Raw genomic sequence first — 23,897 nt, 5'->3', positions numbered from 1 at the left:
AATAAACTTTTAAAAACCAGTATGTGCTTCTAAGAATAGTATGAGATTGGAGTGTGATGAAACTAATGGGAGTATCATTTCTCTAAAACTTTGATTTAGAAATAACTAAAACCTTGAAAAGTCTCTTGGAAACTTTGGTTAAATCAGATTTCATGGGCCTATGGCCTCTGTTACAATTACTCAACCCTGCCATCATAATGTGAATTGTCCATAGATGGTGTAACCATCTTCCACTAAATTTTTCACCTTAAAGTTTTATTTACAAAGTAGGCAGCCAGCAAAGTAGTCTTGTAGTTTGCCAACCCCTGACTTAGACCCCTTTCTCAGAGCATTGCAGGTGTTTAGAGGCTCACTCTGAATTGAAGGTTTTAATTGCAGAAGCTGCTATGGCAGTGTAAAAAGAAGTTAAAAGAGAGACCATAGGAATAAGCAGGCTTCAATAGGAAGGAAATCATTGGGCCCTCTTAATTAAGACTGTAAATTTAAGGGGAGATGAAGGGGTGTGTGTGTGTGTGTGTACACACACACACACACACACACAAGAGTGTTCTCTAGAATAGATTTTGGTGCTCCAGCATTGACACATATTAACTGGAGTTACTCTATAATGGTTTATTTGCACATCAAGTCATCATTTGGCTTTTGAAGGAATATTCCAGTAGTTTTTCTTACATCTTCTTTATTTAGCTGCACTTGCTTGAGCAGGAGTTTTTTTTTCTAGCCTGAGTAATGCCATTGTTGGAGAACCAGTTTAAGGAAAATTAGATTTGTATGTGTAGTATTTTAATGCCAGTAAAGAACTCTAGTAGACAGAAATAAGTCAAATTTTGAAAGAGGTTCAACTTACAGTGATTTTCTATTCCATTCCCTTTGTTCTGCTATTGGAGAAATAGGCATGGGAGAGTTAATAAGGATACTTAGTGTGTATTTTAGATGACTGTACTGCAGTTAGAGAGTCTAGGTCCTTCAGTTCAGCTAGGTTCAGCTATTCCTTCTGTTCAGGGAGGCTTGCTCTTTTGTGTTAATTAAGAGATGAAACGTGCCTTACAGACATAATGTTGATAATACATTGCTCATTGATATATGTTCAGTCATTTGTTACATTGTTTTTGGAGCTATTTGTTCATTGTTTCTGAAAAATACTATTACTTTTGAGCAGATGTAGTCATGCATTGTAGTAGATTAATTTTAATTGTTTACTGAGGAAGATGTACCTTTGGAATAACACTGTCTTGTTGTTCCATACTGCTTTGTGGGGTAGAATCTCTAAATCTGTGGTTAATTCTAGTATTTTATTTTATTTTATTTTATTTTATTTTATTTTATTTTATTTTATTTTATTATTTTTTACACAGAAAATTCTATTATTTTAGAAGTTGATTTTTACTTAATTTGACAGAATTCAGAAAAATAATAATAATAATAGAACCTAACATATATCCTAGGGCTTATCTCATTTTTCCACATCTTTCATTGTCTTTCACTGGCCGATGCCTACTGTATTACCAACTGTAGTTTCATATTTTGTCCAGTTTTCTGTTGTTGTTGTTCCAGGTAAAAACTAAACCTAGTTCCTGTGACTCCATTTTATCCAAAAGCAGAAGCCTGTGTGTAGTTTCAGAGCAGATTTTAGTGCAGAAGTCTCTTTTTTTTTTTTTTTTTTAAATTTTTATTTATGATAGTCACAGAGAGAGAGAGAGAGAGAGAGAGAGGCAGAGACATAGGCAGAGGGAGAAGCAGACTCCATGCACCGGGAGCCCGATGTGGGATTCGATCCCGGGTCTCCAGGGTCGCGCCCTGGGCCAAAGGCAGGCGCCAAACTGCTGCGCCACCCAGGGATCCCAGAAGTCTAACTCTTATTACAGAATTAGAAAGTTTGTGGATTCATCTCTCTTTTGTGTTTTCTTTAGTAAATTATTTTTGTTTCATTAAAGTAATACTTAAGAGCTATAAAAATAAACCCATCTGACACAAGAATTTGGAAGCCATCTTTTTTTTTTTTTTTTTTTTTAAGATTTTATTTATTTACTCATGAGAGATACAGAGAGAGAGAGATAGAGAGAGAGAGGCTGAGACACAGGCAGAGGGAGAAACAGGCTCCATGCAGGAAGCCTGATGCGGGACTCGATCCCGGGTCTCCAGGATCACGCCCTGGGCTGAAGGCGGCGCTAAACCGCTGAGCCACCCGGGCTGCCCTGGAAGCCATCTTGTTTCAAGACTTTTATATCATTGCATGTGGAAGTTAGTATTTTGATTATGAGAAATTTTCATATTTTGCCCTTTTTCTCCCCTTGCATCTTTTTTCTGATTATCCTGGTTTTTTTCCCCCTTTTCTTTAACAATGAAACTATAATAATAAACTTGAAGAGTGCTGTTTAGTTTCTATGATGATGGAAAAGTTTATTCTGTTACCATTCAACAAGGTAGCCCCTTGCTACCTATGGCTACCAAGCACTTAAAATGTAGGTAGTGTGACTAAGGAATTAACTGGCTTTAATTTTAAACTGCCTTTTGTGTGGCAAGTAGATACCATATTGAACAGCACAAGATTAGAATATTTGCTACCTATATAGTCTAGGATTGAATCTTTTCTCTTACAACCATTCTAAGCAAAGGATGACTTGATCAGGTCTCTGTTTTAGAAGGATAGTTCTAATAGCATCATGATGGAGAGATAACTGGAGAAGGAAGGCCTGACCTGTGACAAAAGAAAGGAAGAGGAGAATAAGGAATTAATGTATTACTTAAGAATGGGTTTGGCCTCATATATCAGAAGAACCAGGAATGGCATCACTAAGATAGACTAGGAAATACCAGGTCTCATCCCCACAACAGAAATTGATTTAACAACTAGTAACAGACACAAATACCTCCACCCAGCTTCTAGAGTCCAGATTAGAGATTATAGTACTTGACTGGAGCACAGAAATGAGAGATGATGCATTGAAAGGGTAGGAGCAGTTTTACTTTACCTTTGTCACTTCTCCCCAAGTCAGCATAGCACACCACTGAGAGATCCTCTGGGCCCACAGATTCTCTCATGGGGAAAGGGAGTATAAAGTGAGAGTGTGACATCCCTAGCCTTTCAGAACACTACCCATGAGGGCCATTTCTTTCTTGTACTATCCAGAACAGTGAGGGAATCACCTTGCAATAGCTAAGAAGAAAGAAAAGGAGCAGGGACTCTCAGCACCACCACACATCTCAATAACTGGCCCATGTACTCTGGTAATGAACCCCATCAGCTGACCCAGCCAAAATCTCTGACTAGGCTGACTGGTGAAGAATTTTCCCTGCCAAAGCCAGTCTTTAAAGACCAAAAGAGCTAATTGCTTCTTTAGATGGGCAGACAGCAGTGCAAGATTACAAAGATCAGGAAAAACTTGATACCACCAAAAAAACTAAGCTATCATAGCTGACCCTAAAATAATGGAAAACTGTGAACTACCTGACAATTCAAAATAATTGTCTTAAAGAAGCTCAGTGAGCCGCAAGAGAACACAGATAACTAAACAAAATCAGAAAAATACTATGTGAACAAAATGAGAAGTTCAACAGAGACACAAAAATTAAAAAATAATCAAAAAAAATCTGGAGCTAAAGAATACAGTGACTAAACTGTAAAGAAAGAAAAACAATGAACAACTTTAGCAGCAGATTCAATCAAGTAGAAATAAAAATAGAGAACTCAAAGACAAGCCATTTGAAAATACCCAGTCAGAGAACTTAAAGAAAAAAAGAATGAAAAATAGTGGAGAAAAGCTTTCATGTATTATGAGATATCATAAAGAAAACAGTATACACATTATATGAACCTCATACCTTGAAGGAGAAGAGAAAGAAAGGGGGCAGAAACTTATTTAAAGAAATAATGGCTAAAAAAAAAAAAAGAAAGAAAGAAAGAAAAAAGAAAAAAAAGAAATAATGGCTAATAGCATCAAATCAGGGGAAAGAAATGGTCATCCAAGTACATGAAATTTATATGTCTTCATATAGGCTATCCAAAGAGATCTTCACTAAGACACATTACAATAAAACTATCAAAAGTCAAAAACAGAGAATTTTTAGAGCAGCAAAACAAAAAACTAAAAAAACCTCATCATATACAAGGAAACTCCCATAAGTTTTAGCAAATTTTTCAGCAAAATCCTTGCAGGCCAGAAGAAAGTGAGATGATAAATCCAAAGTGTTAAAAATGCCAACTGAGAATGCTTTACCTGGCATCACTAGACTGGTCTTAAAGACATGCTAAAGGGAATTCTTAAAGTTAAATGAAAGAACACTAAACAGCTCCAAGAAAACATGTAAATAGAAACAGTGTAAATCTCACTGGTGAAGGTAAATATGTAGACAGATACATAATGATATAATACTCTATTCATGGTGTATAAATCACTTTTAACCCTAATACAAAAGGTAAAAGACAAATATTAAGAATAACTATAATTACAAAAATTAATAGATACACAATATAAAAAGAAATTGACATCAACAGTATGTAGGTTGGGAGTAAAAGTGTAGAATTTGTTTGCAATTGGTGATGAGATGTTAATATTCAAAATATGTAAGGAATTCCTACAGCCCAGTAGCAAAAAATATAACCAAATTTGAAAATGGGCAAAGGAACTAAACAGGCATTTCTCCAAAGTACACATACATCTATTAGGATGGCTAGTATTGGAACTGCAGGAGAAGATGGTGGTCTGTAGAGGAGTTAAAGTTCCTCATAATTTTCTCTTGTTGGAAGAACTTGAGGGACGAAAGGTGTAGTAAGCAATGGTACTGTCATTTACACATAAACCTAGAGTACTCAAAATAGAGTTCAGGCTTACAAGATGAAAGCATGGAGAGAAGAGTCCGATGCTGTGGAAGCATGTGTGTTTCTGAAAAGTGAAAAATCTCAAGAAGAAAAAACAAATGGCATGCTTTATCCATCTTGCTTATTGAAAGCTTCAGGTGAAGTCGTCTGAAGTAGCAGGTACAATGAATATTGTCACAAATGGTATTAAGTTTTGAAGTGGTGAGGGTGCTGACTAGTAGTATCAAACATAGTTCAATATTGTTTTGATGCCTGTATTTATAATAAAAAAATGTGGAGGAAATCGGATTTCTGTTAAAAGCCATTCCTATGTGTGTTACATGTAACAGACATTGTAAATATTTACAGTCTTTCTTTGACAAACCAATGCATTTAAGTGCAGCCAACAGAAAGGAAATAGTTTTATGGATATATGATTTTGAGATGAAGGTTAGTCTTAAAATGTAAATAAAATGTGGAACCTGTCCTCAAAAAAAAAAAAAAAGGATGGCTAATATAAAAAAATAAAGATAACAAGTCATGATAAGGATGTGGAGAAAAGAAGAGCCCTTGTACATTGATGATGGGGATATACTGGTGCAGCTATCACAGAAAACAATATGGAAGTTCCTCTAAAAATTAAAATAGACTACTATATGACCCAGCAGTCTTCTGTCTATAAATCCAAAAGATCTTAAAGAGAAATTTCTTCCTTGTTCATTACAGCATTATTCACAATAGTCAAGACATCTAAGCCACCTCAATGTCCATCTGCAGATGAATTGATAAAATTTGTCACATATATACAGTGGAACATTATTCAGCATTATAATAGGAAATCCTGTTCACTTGAATGAACCTAGAGGACATTTTGCTAAGTGAAATTAGCTAGACACAGAAGGAAGAATACGTGATAATTCTTATATGAGGAATATAAAATAGACTCCTAGAATAAGAATAATGGTGCTTACTAGGGGATGTGGAGTGGGGGAAATGGGGAAGACATTAGTTAAAGGGTATAGAGTTTTAGTTATACAGGATAAGTAAGTTCCAGAGATCCACTACTATACAGCATCATAGTACCTAAGAATATTATATACTTAAAATTTTGCTTACAGAGTAGATACTATGTTAAATGTTTTTATCACACAAAAAGAGAAACCAACTTAGAATAGTTCTACCTAATAAAAGTTTTATTAATGTCACAATAAGTCATGAGCAGCTCCATGATACCCTCAGATAGCAGCTCATGATGCCAAAAGACTTTCATCTTTTTTTCTTTAATTTTTATTTATTTATGATAGTCACACACACACACACGAGAGAGAGAGAGAGAGGCAGAGACACAGGCAGAGGGAGAAGCAGGCTCCATGCACCGGGAGCCCGACGTGGGATTCGATCCCGGGTCTCCAGGATCGCGCCCCAGGCCAAAGGCAGGCGCCAAACCGCTGCGCCACCCAGGGATCCCAAGACTTTCATCTTTTGAATCAGTCATCCTCATTTTCTGGTTTTAAAGTCTGTTACCATGAGGTTGAAAGATTTCTATTCCACCTCCAGGAATAAGAAAGGCAGAAAGCAAAATAAGAGGGCAGATAGCTTCTGTGTTTCATTTTAAAGCACTTTCCTGAAGGTTCTACTTAGCGGTTTCTACTTGGATTTCTTTGGCCAAAAGGAAGTTACCCTTAGCTATGAAGGATGCTGGGAAACAATGTTTTCACTAAGTACATTACCTCTGAACAAAATTTGGGCTCTGCTAGCAAAGCAAAGAAAATAGAGACTAGGTTGGCATCTCGTAGTATCAACCATAGTCCACTCTAGCTACCTAACTTTTACACATATTTTTCTTTCCTCACCCACCCTTCCCTCAAGGGAGACAAATCAAGTTTCTGTTCACTTTTGTATCCAGTACCACGTACAGAATATTTGAGTATTAGGTAGTCCTCTTCAAGTCCAGATAAGCCTCCCCAGTGTTTCAGTGACCTATAAGCACATAGTTTATCTGTCCCCAACATCACAACTAAAGTGCTTTTGTTTGGTAAAAGAGAGCATACATATAGCAGTCATTCATTCACAACTGTGATTCACTGGTTCATCAGATATTTGTTGAATAGCAATAGTGTGGACTCCTTGTCCTGGGAGGTCCTTGATTAACTAAACCAGCAGTCTTTAAAGAATCCCCCTTGCCTATTTTTTTCCAAAGTCTTTCTTCCCTCAAGACATTATCACTGTGTCTACATCTGAGATGGGCAACAGAAGATGCCTTTCCTTCAAGGACCTATATAATCTTCACAGCCTACTTTCTGTTGGTGTGAGTTCTCTGGCCCAGTGGTGGTCTTAGAGATTGGACAGTCATGGAAGTGTTGCTTATTTTAAAACTTTCTTGACAGTTAAGCTACCTCAACTATGTAGAAGGCTTACAAACTATTTGCTTGATACGGATTTTAAAGATTTTATCCAGGCCTAATCTCTTTTTTAAAAAGACTTATTTATTAGAATACGTGCTGCACGAGTGGCAGGAAAGGCAGAGGAAGAGGGAGAGAATCTTAAGCTAACTCCCCACTGAGGACGGAGCCCAACTCCGGACTCAATCTTAGAACCCTGAGATCATAACCTGAGCCAAAACCAAGAGTCAGATGTTCAACCGATCGAGCCATCCAGGCACCCCATATCCAGGCATAATTAATTCAGTTTATCTACTAACCTCTGTGCCCTTCGTGTCTGAAGCTTGAGTATCTTAAAATGTTCTAGAGAAGAGTATCTAATAATGCATATATCTCTCTCTGTCAGGGAAGTCTTACAGGCCTTTGAGAAAGGCAGTTCTTTTCTTATTTCCTGAAAAGGCTATAGCTCTCTTTAGCAGTCATTTTCACTGTGAAATACATAAATCAACATTTTTCACTTCCACGTGTTACTAAATTATGGGACTCAAAGTTTGGCATTCATATTGATGGAAGCAGGATTTATGAGAACCTGCATGTAAGAGAGAAAACAGGAATAAAAAAGTTTGAAGAATGTATATTGAAATGACATTTCAGTGTTATGAGCTATACCTTAAGTATTTCTTGCCACTATGGTTTTATTTAGATATAACCTACATTCATCATTTATGATTTTTGTGCCTACTTTAAATGCATAAACTTATGAAAGAAGATTATATATAATTCAGCGAATTATCTAAGGCCCTAATTAACTGGTAGAATATAAGTAGTACACATTGACATAAATTTAAAGTAAGTAAATGCCCCAGCATTGTCCTCAAGAAAGTTCGTTGGATGACACCTTTTTGTAGTATCTTAATATTTACGTGAGTTGTGCTTTGCTGATCCTACTAGAATAAGAAAGAGCAGCAGATTAATGTGGAATCTCCCTTTTTCCTTGTAACTGAAATGAGGCTTGGTTCTGGATTTATTAATTCTGTGATTTTTATTTCATAATTCCTCTTTGAAGAGATTTTATTCTGTTTCTAATGCCATGACATTCATTAGTGTTCAAATTTTGAAACATGGTAGGGGTTAGGGTTCTAATTTTAAGTTAAGTGACTGTGACATGCTTTTGTTGGTTCTCTTCATGGAACACAGACAACTTTGCAGGGAAATACTTGTGGAAACCACAGTATGTTAAGTTTAAGAGGGGCTAGCACAACAAAAGTAACAAAAAGTACTTTATCCTGGGGTTGCCTGAGTAACTCAGTCCGTTAAGCATATGCCTTTCAGCTCAGGTCATGGTCCAAGGATCATGGTCTCAGGGTCCTGGAATGGAGCCTTACTTAAATCCTTGTCCCTGCTCAGCAGGGGGTCTGCTTTTCCCTCTGCCCCTCCTCCCTGCTCACGTGCATGCTTGCTCTCTCTCAAATAAATAAAATAAAATCTTTTTTAAAAAAGTGCTTTATACTGAAAATTTATTGTTTTACAAAATTCTCCCAATTTAAGAAATTTATCTTCATCCCATGCAGTTCCTTCATTTCATCTCCTTCAGTTACTTTCTTCCCCCAATAATAATTCTCAAATCAACTGAGTTGATGTCAAAACTTTTTTCTTTGACATGAACACTTTGTACTATAATTTTCAAGATTTCTTAAAAATACAGGCAAGAGGCAAATACTGTATCTGCAAGCTACTTTGTAGTTTCATAATTAAGATCCCAAAACATGCAATTAATGCAGGTCTCTGTGGCATTAGATTATTATGTAACACAGTGTGCACCCACTTGCCTCCTGTGGAGAGTTGTATACTGGGTTTTCCTCACTGTTTGGTAGAAAGGATTTTCTCTTTTGAAACTGATATAATCTGTGTTTTAGGGTCACATGATGTATGATCTTCCTTGTTCAGGTGGCTTCTAAATTCCAATCTGAGGCTGAAATTTAGAACAGTAATCTTTTAGAATCTCTAATGAACAAGAATCACTGATGATAAATGATTTTGTTTTCTACTTCCATATGTTGATGTTGCCATAAGCTGTAGTGTGCTCTGCTTTTTTTAGTGAGCTTTTTTCACTCTAGTGTGTTTATAGAACTTTGAAAAATACTGGGAATATAAAAGTTTAAACAAGTTCATTAAAAAAAAAAACAAGTTCATTTATTTTTTGGTTCTGGTTCTATTCTTTCAGCTGGTATATTTGTCTTCTATCCAAACCAGATCTAATGGAAATACATTTTCTTTCAGGATATCCTTCTCATTAATGTAGTAATTGAGCAAATGATCTGTGATACTGATCCTGAGCTAGGAGGTGCTGTTCAGTTAATGGGACTGCTTCGTACTCTAATTGATCCAGAAAACATGCTGGCTACAACTAATGTAAGAAATTATTCTGAGATAAAAATGTTTTGGTCTAGTCAGTTTAGATAATTTAATGTATAATAAATTATGTATAAATATATAAATTATATGTAAATATAAAATCTTAAAATGTGTACAATTTTGGAAAATAATATTTAAGTATTTGTACACTTGGGATCCAAATAGCTGTGGTGTTCCTGCAGCAGTTTATTTGTGGTAAAATGCAAATTGTGATCTGTGAAAATCTTAGTAAAATGTTAGCATTTCTATTAATGGCCCTTGGCCTCATTCTGTTAACTTCTTAAAAATGAATGCACAACAGGGTACGTATGTGTAACACTGCTGAACTGTAAACAGTAAAAATGCCTAAGATAGTAAATTTTATGTTATGTATTCTTTAATCATAATGAAAGAATTAATATGTACTGAATGATATCAACTACATGGTAGGAGAAGTCATTCAGAAAAGACTTATGGAAATATTCCAAAATATTAGTAGTTGTCTCAAAGTGCTGGGATATTTTTTCTTTATAAAAATTACTTTATATTTAGAAAAGAATGTATATATTGTGTTTAAATCATTACTTGTTTATGAGACCATTGTATAAAAAATAGTGGCCAAAAATCAAAAGACACTGTTTTCCAAGTTTCCAAATAATAAATTTTTGAAATTTAGAAAATAGATCTAAATTCTGTACTGTTCAAATGGCTTAATAAATCACTTTGGTGTTTTTTCCAATTTGGATATGCTATGAATGTAGTTTGAAATTTGGATATGGTATGGATATGGAGTTTGAAATTTTAAGCAGTTAAGTTGGTCCTATATCACATTGCTTGACAGAGCCTTTGCATTTCAGATCACAAGCATGTTAGAAAAAAATTCTTCTGAATAATTTTCCTCAGAAATATTTTTTATAATCTTTTTCTTTTATTTTAATTTAGTTATATGAAATATATTTGATTTTTCAGTTCTGCAGAAATACAATTAAGGTGAATATAACTAGTTTTTTGGTGCTTTCATGGTATCTTAAAGTATCTGTTATTTGTATATGACTTGCATTAACTCTTAAAGATATTAATTAAAAAGCAATATTTTAAAAAATTCTGTGTGTTTCAGAAAACTGAAAAAAGTGAATTTCTAAATTTCTTCTACAACCATTGTATGCATGTTCTCACAGCACCACTTTTGACCAATACTTCAGAAGACAAGTGTGAAAAGGGTAGGTAGGGTATCTTATCTGCTTATGATTTCCATTTTTAAAGAGTGAAATAAGTAGTATAACTATAACAGACTGTCTACTCAGTGCTTTATATGACAGAAAAATTACTACTGAAAAATTTAAACTGCAGTATAAAATCACGATATCCATTGTTTCAGAAGGTCTGTGTTAGAGAATGATACAGAAAATGTGGCAAAAAGTATTACATTTTGAGGAAGAGAGATATAAACACTTTAACAAAAGGAGATTATCTAGAGTGGGCAAGAGTAAACAGTGTATTACCCTACATTAGAAAATCCAAAGGAACAGTCATTTTGGAGAATAGTTTGGCAATAAAGTACAAGCTCTCTAGTTTCACAACATAAGGATCAAAAGTTGATGAGGTTAATCAAAAAAGTCAGTTAAAGCAGCAAAAAATTAAAATAACTATAAACACTCAATGCTGACTCATTTGCTAATATTTTCTATAGGGGTAAGGCTTTTTTTTAATACTTTTTATTTCTATGTCGTCATTCAGGCATAAACTACACACACAATTCATCAGCTATAACTTCTGGTTTTATAGACTTCTAGACTGTATTAAACTTAGCCCATAGATACTACATTTTTATGATATTTCATCAGTCTGTGGTATTTAAATTATGTAATCATACTGCCAAAAATAATTAGTGTAAACAAAGGACATTTTGATATGCATACAATGTAACGGTAAAATGAGAAATGAGGGGGGCATATTCTCTTGAGAGCGTTGGCTAATCTGGTAAGTCATTTTAAAGAGGAAGTCAGTTAAAGAGAATTTTACTAAACTAAGTTGTGAAATGGACATACCTTACATAATACCATCAATTCAATTTCTGAGTGTATATCCTAGGGAACATTTATGTATAATGCATGAACAGTTACAAGCATGTGTAAGAAAATGGAGAATGTGTTATAGTCATACAGTGGAATTCTGTATAGCAGTTAAAATAACAATTTTGATGCCATCTAACTAGTTCTCAAAAATACAAAATTGGGTAAAACATGTTCCAGAACGTTTTCATGCAGAATAGCTTCATTTGTATAAATTAAAATAAATGTATTTTTAATCTTTATTTAAAAATAAGACATTTCCAGCTTATAGAAATATTTAGAAAATTGTAGGAAAGACACCCATATATATCCTGTTGGCTTTATCAAAACAAACTTGCCCTATTTTTTTTTTCAAATTATTTTGAAAAGAAAATAAATTACAGACACTGTTAAAGTTTCCTATGCACACCTTCACATTCTCACTTTACCCCATCCCTCAAGGAATGCTGAATTTGAAGTTTATCACACCATGTGTGTTTATATTATTATGACCTGTAATACATTGTTTCTCATGTTTTTAAAACTTGATATGAATTCATTTCTGTTGTACACATTATTTTACCTTTTTTTTCTTTTACTCAGTGTATTTTTGAAATCTATCCATATTGATACCTAGAGTTCTTACTTATTTTTAACTTTTGCGTAATATGGTCTCTTGTGTGTTGTAATTTAGCCATTCTGCTTCTAATGTACATTTGTTTCTAGTTTGCTATTACACATGATGCGATAGACATTCGTATTTTTCCCTATGCCATTGTGTTCTAAGATTGTATGCCTAAAATTCAGAACTTACAATATCCTACTTACTTACTTTCAAAGTATAAATGATAATTGTTAACATGTATCATTCTGTAGTTTAAGAAATTCCTATATTGAGAGAGACATGCCCTAATTGTTGGAGGATGACTAAGAAGTAAAAGAAAATGTGTCAGTCTTATCTCTGGTTGTAACTTCACTTTTTTATCAGAATATTTATTGTTTTTTAACAGTTTCTCATCTGCACTCAGTTCTGTAAAAGATTGCAGATACAGGTATAATATTTGAAGCAACTATTTTTTTAAATTGAAGTATAGTTGACACATGATGCTGCATTACTTTCAGTGGACAGCACGATAGTTTAACAAGTCTATACATTAAGTTATGCTTACCACAACTGTAGCTACCATCTATCACCAAATGATACTATTACAGTACCATTGATTATATTCCCTGTGCTGTACCTTTTATCCCTGTGACATACATTCCATAACTGGAATCCTCTATCTCCCTTCACCCATTTTGCCTGTCCCCTCACCCTCCTCACAATTAATTCTTCTTAGTGGTTATTATGCAGGTAAAATGAGATAGTCAAAAACATGCTTTGTATGTTGTGACTAGGAAAATATGGAATAATTACTGAAGTAACTGACTTTAACTTTTTTTGTTAGATAATATAGTTGGATCTAACAAAAACAGCACGATTTGCCCTGGTAAGTATAAATTCCTATTTTAAGAGTTAATAGTAAGCTTTTTTTGCTCAGAATATAATGCATTTATTTATACAAGGCTAGGAAAGGCATTTTTTTAAAAAATCCAAAAAAAATTACCTTTTTTCTTTATTGTAAAGAACATTCTGCTTTCTCTAACATAAAAGATGGAAAACTGGTTGGAATTTTGTTTTTTTCCTCTAAATTTAGAAATTATTTTCTGATATCTTTTTGAAAAGACATCTGAAAGTTGAGTTCATTATTTTTGAAACCTAGTAAACTAAGGCCAGTTAGGAATGCTGCATGAAAGCATTATGCTTAGGTATTTATGAATCTGAGTGTAAGCACTGTTGCTTCTACTTGGAGCACACATACCCAAGTATCACGTTGGAAGTATGGAAAATATGCTGCGTGCACCTAGCATCCTATCTTTCTCTACTAGGCTTATCAGTGGTCTAGGAGAGCCAGTTTCAGTTGAGGAGACCATTTAGAGATTGGATTAGTTAGAGATATAATGATTAATTTGAGAAAGTGAAAACAAGACTTTTGATTAACACTGAAGATGACTGTTACAAAATCTTTTGTAATTAAATTGAGGAATTAAGAGAGTTTACTTTTTTATTGGTGAGGGACTCTTTCAAATATTGGCTGTGGTGTTAGCGTTTATAGATTGGTCTGAAGCAAGTAAAAGTCTTTACTTGCATTTGATGTAGGAAAGATCTTTATAAATACCAGAACTATATTTTGTATTTTTAATGGCTATTCGGTTCTCAATAGAATGCTCATTTATTCCCGATACCTTCAGAGTTCCACAAAATATTTATGTGTTAATCTTCTCGAAAAATAAAATAGTTGGATTAGATTTATTCTCTAAGGCTGTGATTCTAAAATTTCCTTGCAGTTTAATTTTTCTTCCCTAAAACATTTATGATAGGTGTCAGTAATTATTGACATAAGTCCTTGGACCATTCAGTTTTGATGTTTAGGAACCAATTTGAAATCATTTCATTAATGCATACATACACCAAGGCCTCTTGAGGGAGAAAAAGGTAGTGTTATTTCAGTGGGCCTATCATAGATATCACGATTTAATGTTAGAAAGATTATTGTTAAAAAATCTTGTGTAATATTTTTCAGGTGATATTCAAATAGCCAAAATATCCTTTCCTTAAAGATATCTTTAAAGAAAGCATGTTAATTTTTCTTGGGGGAAATTTTGCTGCACCATGATAGGCAGAAAGCCTGAGGTATTTATTATTCTTTACTGTGAACCCTTTAATAGATTCATTAATATCAATAATGAAAGCGTATATTAAAGAAACATTACTAAGAAGATATCAATGCAATGAGGGTTTTCTTATCATGTTTGTAGATTTTTATTTAGGCATTCTTTTTTTCCTCTTACCACTAATAAATACTTTATAGTATTAGAAAGTATCAGTTTGATCAATAAAACAATAGTATTTGAGAGTCTGCTAATGAAAAAGTAAAAATCTGTAGCTTCTTTAATTTATATAAAAATGAAGAAATGCAGTTTAGCTTTTGCTCTAAAATATGGGACATAAACTTTATTCTCTTTAGGTGAATTGCAATATTTATTTTATTTTCATGTGATGACTTTCTTTGTAGATAATTATCAAACAGCACAGCTGCTTGCCTTAATTTTAGAACTACTCACATTTTGTGTGGAACATCACACATATCACATAAAAAACTATATTATGAACAAGGACTTGCTAAGAAGAGTCTTGGTCTTGATGAATTCAAAGCACACTTTCCTGGCCTTGTGTAAGTAACAATTTAAAAGAACATTCTTGTAAGATATTTTAAGGAACAATATTTTTAATAAAGATAAAACCTGAAACTACCCATGTGAATTTTTTTTTTTAGCCGTATATACGCTATCATGAGAAGTACTAATCTTTTGTTTTCTTTTATTTAAAGGACAAGAGGAATAGGTCATGGTGCTTCCCTACTCACACATTACTCACATTTAGATTGAATTAGATTAACTGTTGTGATAAAATACCATGTACGATGACGACATTTCACTAATAGAACAAGTCCTGCTGTCTTTCACATCTGTTTCATCAAACTATCATAGTGACTTTTTAAATTTGAGATATGGGCCTTGAAATGTTTTTGTATAACTCGGGTTATTTATTGAATTTATAATATAGCTTATGAGTAGTCCCCCTCAGTATACCACTGGGACCAATAATCTCCAAACTTAAATGCTGATACTTGCTTCAGTATTGATTTTTGGCAAACTGTTAATTTTCCTTTCCTCTTGATAATTTTACCTGCAAATAGAGATAAAGTGATCTCCTTCACCCTCCAAATAAAAAGAGTTTTGTGTGTTTTTTCTGAGCATAAAAGTTAGTTAAAATTGAAACATTTAATGTATAGTGAAAAGGTTAATCTCCCACCTACTACTTTTAAGACCTTAAGAGTAGCCATCATTAGCTGCATGCATAATTTTTTCTATTCCTTTTTCCAGCTCCATACAATTTATATAAACACTCAGATATTTACAGGGCTTTTATTTTTATAAAAACAGGATCCTATTAACCCACTTCATAGTCCCTTAGTATTACTCTATGTGATTGAATGTGGTCTCAACTAAATTTTTTTTCCTAAATGTAAGGGAGTGACACTTGATGGAGTGGCTCCTCCACAATTATTTTGCCATTCTGTAGTGCACAGATTTTGGGATTGTTTTGGTATTTTGCTACTCCACATAACACTGTAGTGAATAGTATAGAAGTCTTTTAAGTACTGGTTTCTTTATTTCCATAGTATAGATTCCCAATAATGATAATGCCAGGACAAAATGTTTATATAGTTTAAATGTATCCTTTTAAATTTGAATTTCATATACAGCCTCCAGATTACTTTCCCAAAAGATTGAAGCCCTTGACACTCTTGCAGCACTCACTGATTCCTAAAATGTTACGAAGAGGATGATGGAAAATGTGGTATTTCATTTGTGTTTTAATTTACCTTTTAACTTCATTTTCCTTGGCAACGTATTTTCATGTTTTAGTGCTTTTGAATTTTATCTGTTGTGAATTGCCTATTAACTTTTTCTTAGAGCTTTCATATTAGAGATATTAATAATTTATCACATTTTTGGGGAAAAAATGACCCAGTCTCATTTGTCTTTTGCATTTGCCTTTATTTATAGTATTTTTTCATATAACAGTTTTAAGATTCTCTGTGATGAAAAAATATATCTCTTTTTTCCCTTTATGAGTTTTAGGGGTTTTGTTTTGCTTAGGAACATCTGTGTCCTAATATTACACAAAGAAAATACTCTATTCTCCTCAATTTACTTCTAATATTTTTGTTATTTCACTTTTAACTTCCATATATAATACATTTGAAGTTTGTTTTTGTATATGGTTTGGAGGGCTCACTTTGTTTTCTTCCAGATGGATAGCAAGTCATGCCAATCCCCTTATTAAATAAACTATGTTTTTCTTACTGAATTAAAATTTCTCTTTCGTTATGCAGTAAATTGCCATATACATCTTGTGTCTTATTTCTTAACTATTATTTCTGAATCTGTTATTTTATAGATGAGTTAAATAGGAAAGTTTATTCTTAGGCCATTATGGCATCTCTTTTGTAAAGTTTAATGTATGCTAACTCCCTATTCACTTTTCCTTTTCATAATTTTCTCGGTTCCTGGACATTGATTCTACCATAATAACTTAAAAATAATTTTATCTGGTTATTTATGATAAGATTATGTTAGGTTTTATATTAATTTTGGAAGGATTGATGTTCTCATGATCGGTGTTCCTATCTGACTTTCTGTAAATAATCCTTTTGGATAACTGCAAAGTAGTCCTATATCAAATTTCCATTATTTAAATGTTTACATTGCTTCAAGATCCATCATTATAAGTAGTGCAGTTCTAACTATATCATATCATTTATCAGCAGTATATGAGAGTGCCTGTTTCCTCACATCTTTACTAATACTTACTTGTCTTTTTAATTTTAAATAACTATTTCTTGTCCTACAAAAAGAGGCGATGTTATAAGTCTAGCACTTCTCTTCACACTAGGTTTTGTTTTTGGGTTTTTTTTTTTCTTCACACTTCTTTAGTGTTACAGTTATCATAGGTTTATACCTTATGTGACCTATTTCAGTTTTATTCTCAGATAATATTTAGGACCTCTTTTGACAGGCACATCTTCTTTTAATGACTTCCATCTGTGAATAGCGGGTTGAAATGAGAGATTTCTTTTCAGTATTTAAAATATGAAAAGCCATGTTATACTGCTTACTTGTTACTCTATTGTTCTTTTACAAATACAGTCTGACTTGCCACAGTACATGTTTACCAAAGGCAAAACAACTCATAAGCAATTGGTAAACAAGGGTTAAAACATAGAGGGTTAAAATGTATGTGTTATAATGTATAGGTAGTGTCAGTTCACAGATGATTTTTCCAAAGCAAAGAGAACTAAATTAGTGGGAATGAAACTATAGCCTTCATCAGAAGAGTAAAAGACCTTCAGCTCTCCTGTTAAGCTGGCAGCAGGAACCCCTTTGGCTTTATTTTCAGAAAATCGAAAGAAGTACCTACCTCCAAAGCTCCCTCTTGCAGAGAGATGAGGCAGTCTTGGGCAGGTTGCACCACTCTTGCGCCCACCTTCATGACAGACAGCCCTGCACTGATTCTGAGCTGCCATCGCTACATCGTCTGCATGTCTACCAGCACTGCTCTGAGTACTGCCAGCATTGGCATTCGATGGTTTCTGTGGGTTTTTTTTTAATCTCTAAACCATGGAGCTACCTACCAAGTATTGGGTTTTTGCTAGCTCTAGCTACATGAGTTATACATATTTGAGTAGTCTTTCCTTAACTCTGTTTCTCCTCAAAACCCAATTATTTTTAGTGCACGGCTTTACTTTTTATTTTAGAAGAATATATACATTGCTTTATGTAAAAATGGCTGTATAATAATTATTATTAATGAGATTATCAACTTGTTCCCTGTATTTTTAATTAGGTGCTCTTCGTTTTATGAGGCGGATAATTGGCCTTAAAGATGAATTTTATAATCGTTACATCACAAAGGGAAATCTTTTTGAGCCAGTTATAAATGCTCTTCTGGATAATGGAACTCGGTACAATCTGTTGAATTCAGCTGTTATTGAGTTATTTGAATTTATAAGAGTGGTAAGTTTATGTTAAAGGATTATTAGTGAAATAAAATTATTATATATTTAGCAATGTTAATATTTTAAATTATGAAATTCAGCATAGTATTTTAATCCATGTTTATTCTATATTATTCCTAGTTCCATTTTTATTGGTCAAATGTTTCAGAATTATATTTGCCATATGTGGACGTTTGGCCAAGCATGCCATTCATGAGATCTCTGTAATCTATTGTAGGGGTAGTAATAAATAGAAAGGTTGAAAATGATTACTTTGGTAAGCTTTGATAGAAGATGCATAAAAGGTAGCTGTTATCATGGAATTTTAAGTTGAAGAGACCAGGAAGTTAGGTGGATCACTCCTTATTTTATAGATAGGGGCTTCACACACTCGAAGTGATCAAATTGTTTATTCAAGAGCATCAGTTTGGTTATAAGTGCATAGTCAGAGCTTGAACATAGGTCACAGCTCAGTTTTGAGCAACTGAACATCTGTCATAAAAAGATCTGGAGAGAACTCTATGTGAACAATAGGGTAAGACAAGTAACTATAGAACCAGTAGAGTAATTTTACCCTCTCCCATATACTGAAATCATTCCACCATGGAAAATGCCCCACATGGTTAGAATTGGTTCAAATTTATAAAAAGAAAGTCAAAGCTAGAAATTCATTCTCTAGGTTTGGCTCTTAGAAATCAGATTTCTGCTCATAACATGCTGTTCTCATAAAGATTATTTGGCCTACTAGATTACTTTTCTAATAGTAGTCATTTGCCAAGAGTGTGGTTTTCAAAAGGATAAAGAGAGTAGAAGCCTTAGAAAAGACTTTACCCTGGGACACCTGGGTGGTTCAGTGGTTGAGTGTCTGCCTTCAGCCCAGGGTGTGATCCTGGAAACCCAGGATCAAGGATCAAGTCCCACATCAGGTTCCCTATGAGGAGCCTGCTTCTCCCTCTGCCTGTGTCTCTGCCTCTCTCTTTCTCTCTCTCTCTCTCTCTCATGAATAAATAAATAAAATCTTTAAAAATAAAAAAATTTAAAAAAAGAAAAGACTTTACCCTTAGAAAAGAAAGAACATAGTAAACCAGCTTACTAAGTATCTGAACCCTGGTTCACAGTGCACTGTTTTAATGAACCAGAGATTGACTTTTATGATTTTTTCCTTAAAATTTTTGGTGAGGTAGTACTGATAAAATGAATTAGTTGTAGAGTTCACAACCCCATCCCTATTCCTATGATTGAATTTGTTTTTCAGAAAATTATTTTGTGTGGTTGATAAAATGTACATTGAATCCCAAAACTTAACTCATCTTTTTAAAGATTTATGTATTTATTTGAGAGAGAGAGAGTGCAAGTGAGGGGAGGGGCAGAGGGAGAGAATCTCATGCAGACTCCCTGCTGAGCATGGAGCCCCACATGGGGATCAGTCCCAGGACCCCAGACTCATGACCTGAGCCAAAACTGAGTCAGGTGCCCCAAAACTTTACTCATCTTTTTGTTCAGTATATAGCACCGACCATTTACCTGGCTTCCTAATGTTTCTTCTTTGCATATTATTTAATTGAGATTTCCAGGGGAACTAAAGACAAAATCCTTAAAAGAAGCAGATTGTGGTGTATTTTTTAAAGAACTAACATGTATATTTCTTATAAATACTAAATTTCTGAATCACAACTTTAGTTATTATTAATACTGATCCTGCTTCACACCCAGCACTTGGAATGGTTATTTAGAATGGTTCATTTAGAATTTAAAAGAATTTAGAAGTTATGACTGTCCATTTATTTCACAAAAATTATACTGTTGGAAGACTGTGGAAATAGGTGGAATTCAAGTTAATAGTTTATCAGATCTGTATATGTAATATAGTCAGAGGAGTCTGACTCCTAAATAATAATGTTTATTATTTAGGTAGGGCTTATCACATTTTTTTTCTCTTAACATCATTACTTTTCCTATTTTGATACCAGTTAAACAAGGAGCCATTAAGTAGCACCTAAAATTTATTGAAAATGTAATTTCAGCACCTGCCTTCGAACTAGTTGTGTGCTCTTCATCAGGTCATCCAACCTTTCAGATCTTCAATTTTCCTTTTCTGTAAATTGGGGGTAATAAAACCCATTTCATAGAATTTTTAGAGGAGGATCAAGTGAAAGTATATATTAAAGTGCTTTTTAAATTGTAAAGTGCTATGTAAATTCAAAAAATAAACAGAAGATGTAAAATAAATCTGTTTACTTTCAGATGTTTTATAGTCTCCCAAAAGGGCTTCTTTTTTATTCCAAGTTTTCTCCGGAGGCCTGGCTCATGTGTACAGAAACTAGGACATTTATTTTTGTGATGTGATTTTGAAAAACCTTTTTTGATCAGCTTTGGAACATAAAAAAGTTTTTCTCCTAACAGTCATTGACTTATATTTGAATTGTAAATTTTGTCCTTATACAGGAAGATATCAAGTCTCTTACTGCACATATAGTTGAAAACTTTTATAAAGCACTTGAATCAATTGAATATGTTCAGACATTCAAAGGATTGAAGACTAAATATGAGCAAGAAAAAGACAGACAAAATCAAAAACTGAACAGGTACTGTTTAAATATATTGCATTTATAGTCTATAAAATTACATCTGAAATCATCTTCTGTTTGGATCTGACATGTGAAATTTATCCAGGAGTATTCTTTCTGTCATTAGATAGTACGGGATTGTGTAGAAGGGTAGGATATTCTCCCCACCCAGAATCTTTTATATGAAAAATGACTTCTGTATAATAACTCAAGATAAATTTTTAATTTGCAATATCCTTAAATATTTTGGAGTGTTCTCTGGTTATATCTTGTATCACAATTGAGGTAATGATGTAAATTATATGAAGTTAAAATTACTTTAGCTCCTCTTAGTGTTCTATATATTTATTCTCAAATTTAATGTGGTCACAAACTTTAAATCATTACTCAGTGTTTGTGATATGTTTCTTACAGTGTACCATCTATATTACGTAGTAACAGATTTCGCAGAGATGCAAAAGCCTTGGAAGAGGATGAAGAAATGTGGTTTAATGAAGATGAAGAGGAGGAAGGAAAAGCAGTTGTGGCACCAGTAGAAAAATCTAAGCCAGAAGATGATTTTCCAGATACTTACGAAAAATTTATGGAGACAAAAAAAGGTATTAAAATTTTGAATTTTTAAATAATGTATCACTTAAGTACAGAAATTATCAGTTGCTTGTGAAAGTCTGGTCATAGTATATACAGCATGAAAATGAATTTTATAATGAATCAACCTTTTAAAATATCCACATCTTTTTCTAAATCTGGGAGTTATTTTCATGTGTAAACTGTTTTTCTTGAAACTTGTCATTTTGTGACGCTCATTTGCTATTTATTTATTTTTAAAGATTTTTAAAATTTATTCATAAGAGACAGAGAGGCAAAGACCTAGGCAGAGGAAGAAGCAGGCTTCCTGTGGGGAGCCTGATAACAGGACTCGATTCCAGGACTCTGGGATCCACGACCTGAACCAGAGTCAGACACTCAACGACTGAGCCACCCAAGTGCCCCTTCATTTGCTGTTTAGAATTACATTGTCTACTTATACATTGCTTTCTGTAAACAATCTTGATTTATTTCTGTACTGAAAACTCCAGTAATAATAGAGACCATATAGATCCATAGAAACTTTCCAGAGTGCTCTGCCTTTTATAACTGAGGAAACTAAGTTCAAAGAAGTAACTTTGCTATTTGACGTTTTTAAATCATTATAAAAATTTCATAAAGATAGACTATCAAGAGAAGTAGAATTTCCCATCTTTCAAATGTGTTTCACTTGTCTATAAAACTGAGATCTGGGCAGCCCGGGTGGCTCAGTGGTTTAGCACCACCTTCAGCCCAGGGCATGATCCTGGAGACCTCAGATCAAGTCCTACGTCAGGCTCCCTGCAGGGAGCCTGCTTCTCCCTCTGCCTGTGTCTCTGCCTCTCTCTCTCTCTCTCTCTCTCTCTCTCTCTCTCTCTCTCTCGGTGTTTCTCATGAATAATTAAATCTTAAAGAAAAAAAAAAACCCTGAGATCTTACATTTTAAAAGAATTAATCACTTTAAATCTGTAGCTAAAAAAAATCACCATTATTTGAGTACTGTCCTACATCATATAAATGTTTACTACAAATTTACATTTTGAAAGGCAAAAGCATTTCTCCTTAGTGTTTCAGTCACTTACTACATTTTTCCTGCAACTGTTATTCCCAGCCTCATTCATTATGTACTCGCTTCTTAATGTCTGAAATTCTATTGACCTCAGCATGGTGTAGCAGATAGCCCAACAAGATGTCCTAAGGTATAGGTAACTTTGGTAGCTTAATTCTTCTACCTTTATTCATTATAGGCACTGCTCTGACTACCATAGAAAGGGGCAGCAAGGCCATACTTGAAGCTTTGAATCCACTTTAGAATCATATACAAAAAAAGGAGAGCAAGCAGGAGTGAAAGGATAGTAGACGCCTAAGTCATAAGAGAAACAGTTAAAGGAATCTGGAATATTCAGGAAATAAGAGACTGATAGACATGATCATATCATTGTCTTTAGGCATTTGAAATACTGACTTGTGGGAGGGGTTAACAGGTTTTTCACATGGATTTTATTTTATTTTTTCACACGGATTTTAGAAGTATAGGGTCAGTGCAGTGAAGAGAAGGTGCAAAGAAACAATGAAAGGCAGAGTCAAACAGGTAATGAATCCTTGATGTGTCCTAGATACAACACTGTAGAATTCTAGCGTAGGATGGCTAATTCTGGTATATGATTATTAAGGTCCTTTCAAATCCTGAGATTTCTAAGATTAAAGACTAATTACTGTACACATCATGCTCCATGGCTCTTATGAAACAAAGGTAATGTTTTATAAGTTTTTAAGCTATTGTTCTTTTCAGATGCTTTGCTTATTTAGGAATATTTACTGAAAAAGATTAAAAATTTTACTTTCGCTTTAGCAAAAGAAAGTGAAGACAAGGAAAACCTTCCTAAAAGGACATCATCTAGTGGCTTCAAATTTACATTCTCCCACTCTGCCAGTACTGCTAATGGAACAAATAGTACAAACAGTAAGTCTGTAGTGGCTCAGACACCACCAGCAAGTTCTAATGGATCCTCCTCCAAAACTACAAACTTGGCTACATCAGTAACAGCCACCAAGGTATGTGAAATTATTCTATATACAAACTTTGTTTTTTCCATCTTTAAAACTGTTTCATATTTACTGAAGAAAATTTGAATTAAAAAATTAATTTATATGCAATTGATAAATTACTGAACACCACATCTGAAACTAATGATGTACTTACATGTTGGCTGTTGAATTTAAATAAAAAATAAATAAATTTCAAAGAAGAAAAGTTGTACACATTGTCATCACATAATAGTGACTGCTAACATTTGGTTGATTTCTTTAGGTGTATGGGTTTACCTGACATGCAGTTGAGGTTTTTCTAGAAACACAGTTTTGTGTCCTGCTTTTATTTATTTGTTAAAAGAATTTTTCTACATTTTTTTCTTTTTCTTTCAAAACACTGTTGATGACTACAGAATTTCATTTTATTTAGGCATATCATAACA

General features: G+C 33.7%; 1 protein-coding gene across 2 annotated transcripts in view; it reads left to right on the top strand.

Annotated features, from left to right (window-relative positions):
• Nucleotides 1-23,897, top strand: part of PPP4R3B (protein phosphatase 4 regulatory subunit 3B) — a 62,881-nt gene that overhangs the window by 31,330 nt on the left and 7,654 nt on the right. Inside the window, exons 8-15 of one of the 2 annotated variants that reach the window (XM_025467530.3) lie at nucleotides 9,460-9,591; nucleotides 10,691-10,793; nucleotides 13,073-13,114; nucleotides 14,741-14,899; nucleotides 18,139-18,308; nucleotides 20,735-20,874; nucleotides 21,292-21,455; nucleotides 23,276-23,478. In XM_025467530.3, the coding sequence (XP_025323315.1) occupies nucleotides 9,460-9,591; nucleotides 10,691-10,793; nucleotides 13,073-13,114; nucleotides 14,741-14,899; nucleotides 18,139-18,308; nucleotides 20,735-20,874; nucleotides 21,292-21,455; nucleotides 23,276-23,478 (1,113 nt within the window). Of the gene's footprint in view, nucleotides 1-9,459; nucleotides 9,592-10,690; nucleotides 10,794-13,072; nucleotides 13,115-14,740; nucleotides 14,900-18,138; nucleotides 18,309-20,734; nucleotides 20,875-21,270; nucleotides 21,456-23,275; nucleotides 23,479-23,897 lie in introns of both variants that reach the window. The other variant, XM_025467521.3, reaches the window with a different exon arrangement.

The sequence above is a fragment of the Canis lupus genome, chromosome 10, assembly GCF_003254725.2.
Source record: "Canis lupus dingo isolate Sandy chromosome 10, ASM325472v2, whole genome shotgun sequence".
Lineage (NCBI taxonomy): Eukaryota > Metazoa > Chordata > Mammalia > Carnivora > Canidae > Canis > Canis lupus.
The sequence above is the reverse complement of the archived record's forward strand: the minus strand, read 5'-3'. Positions and strand labels throughout refer to the sequence as shown.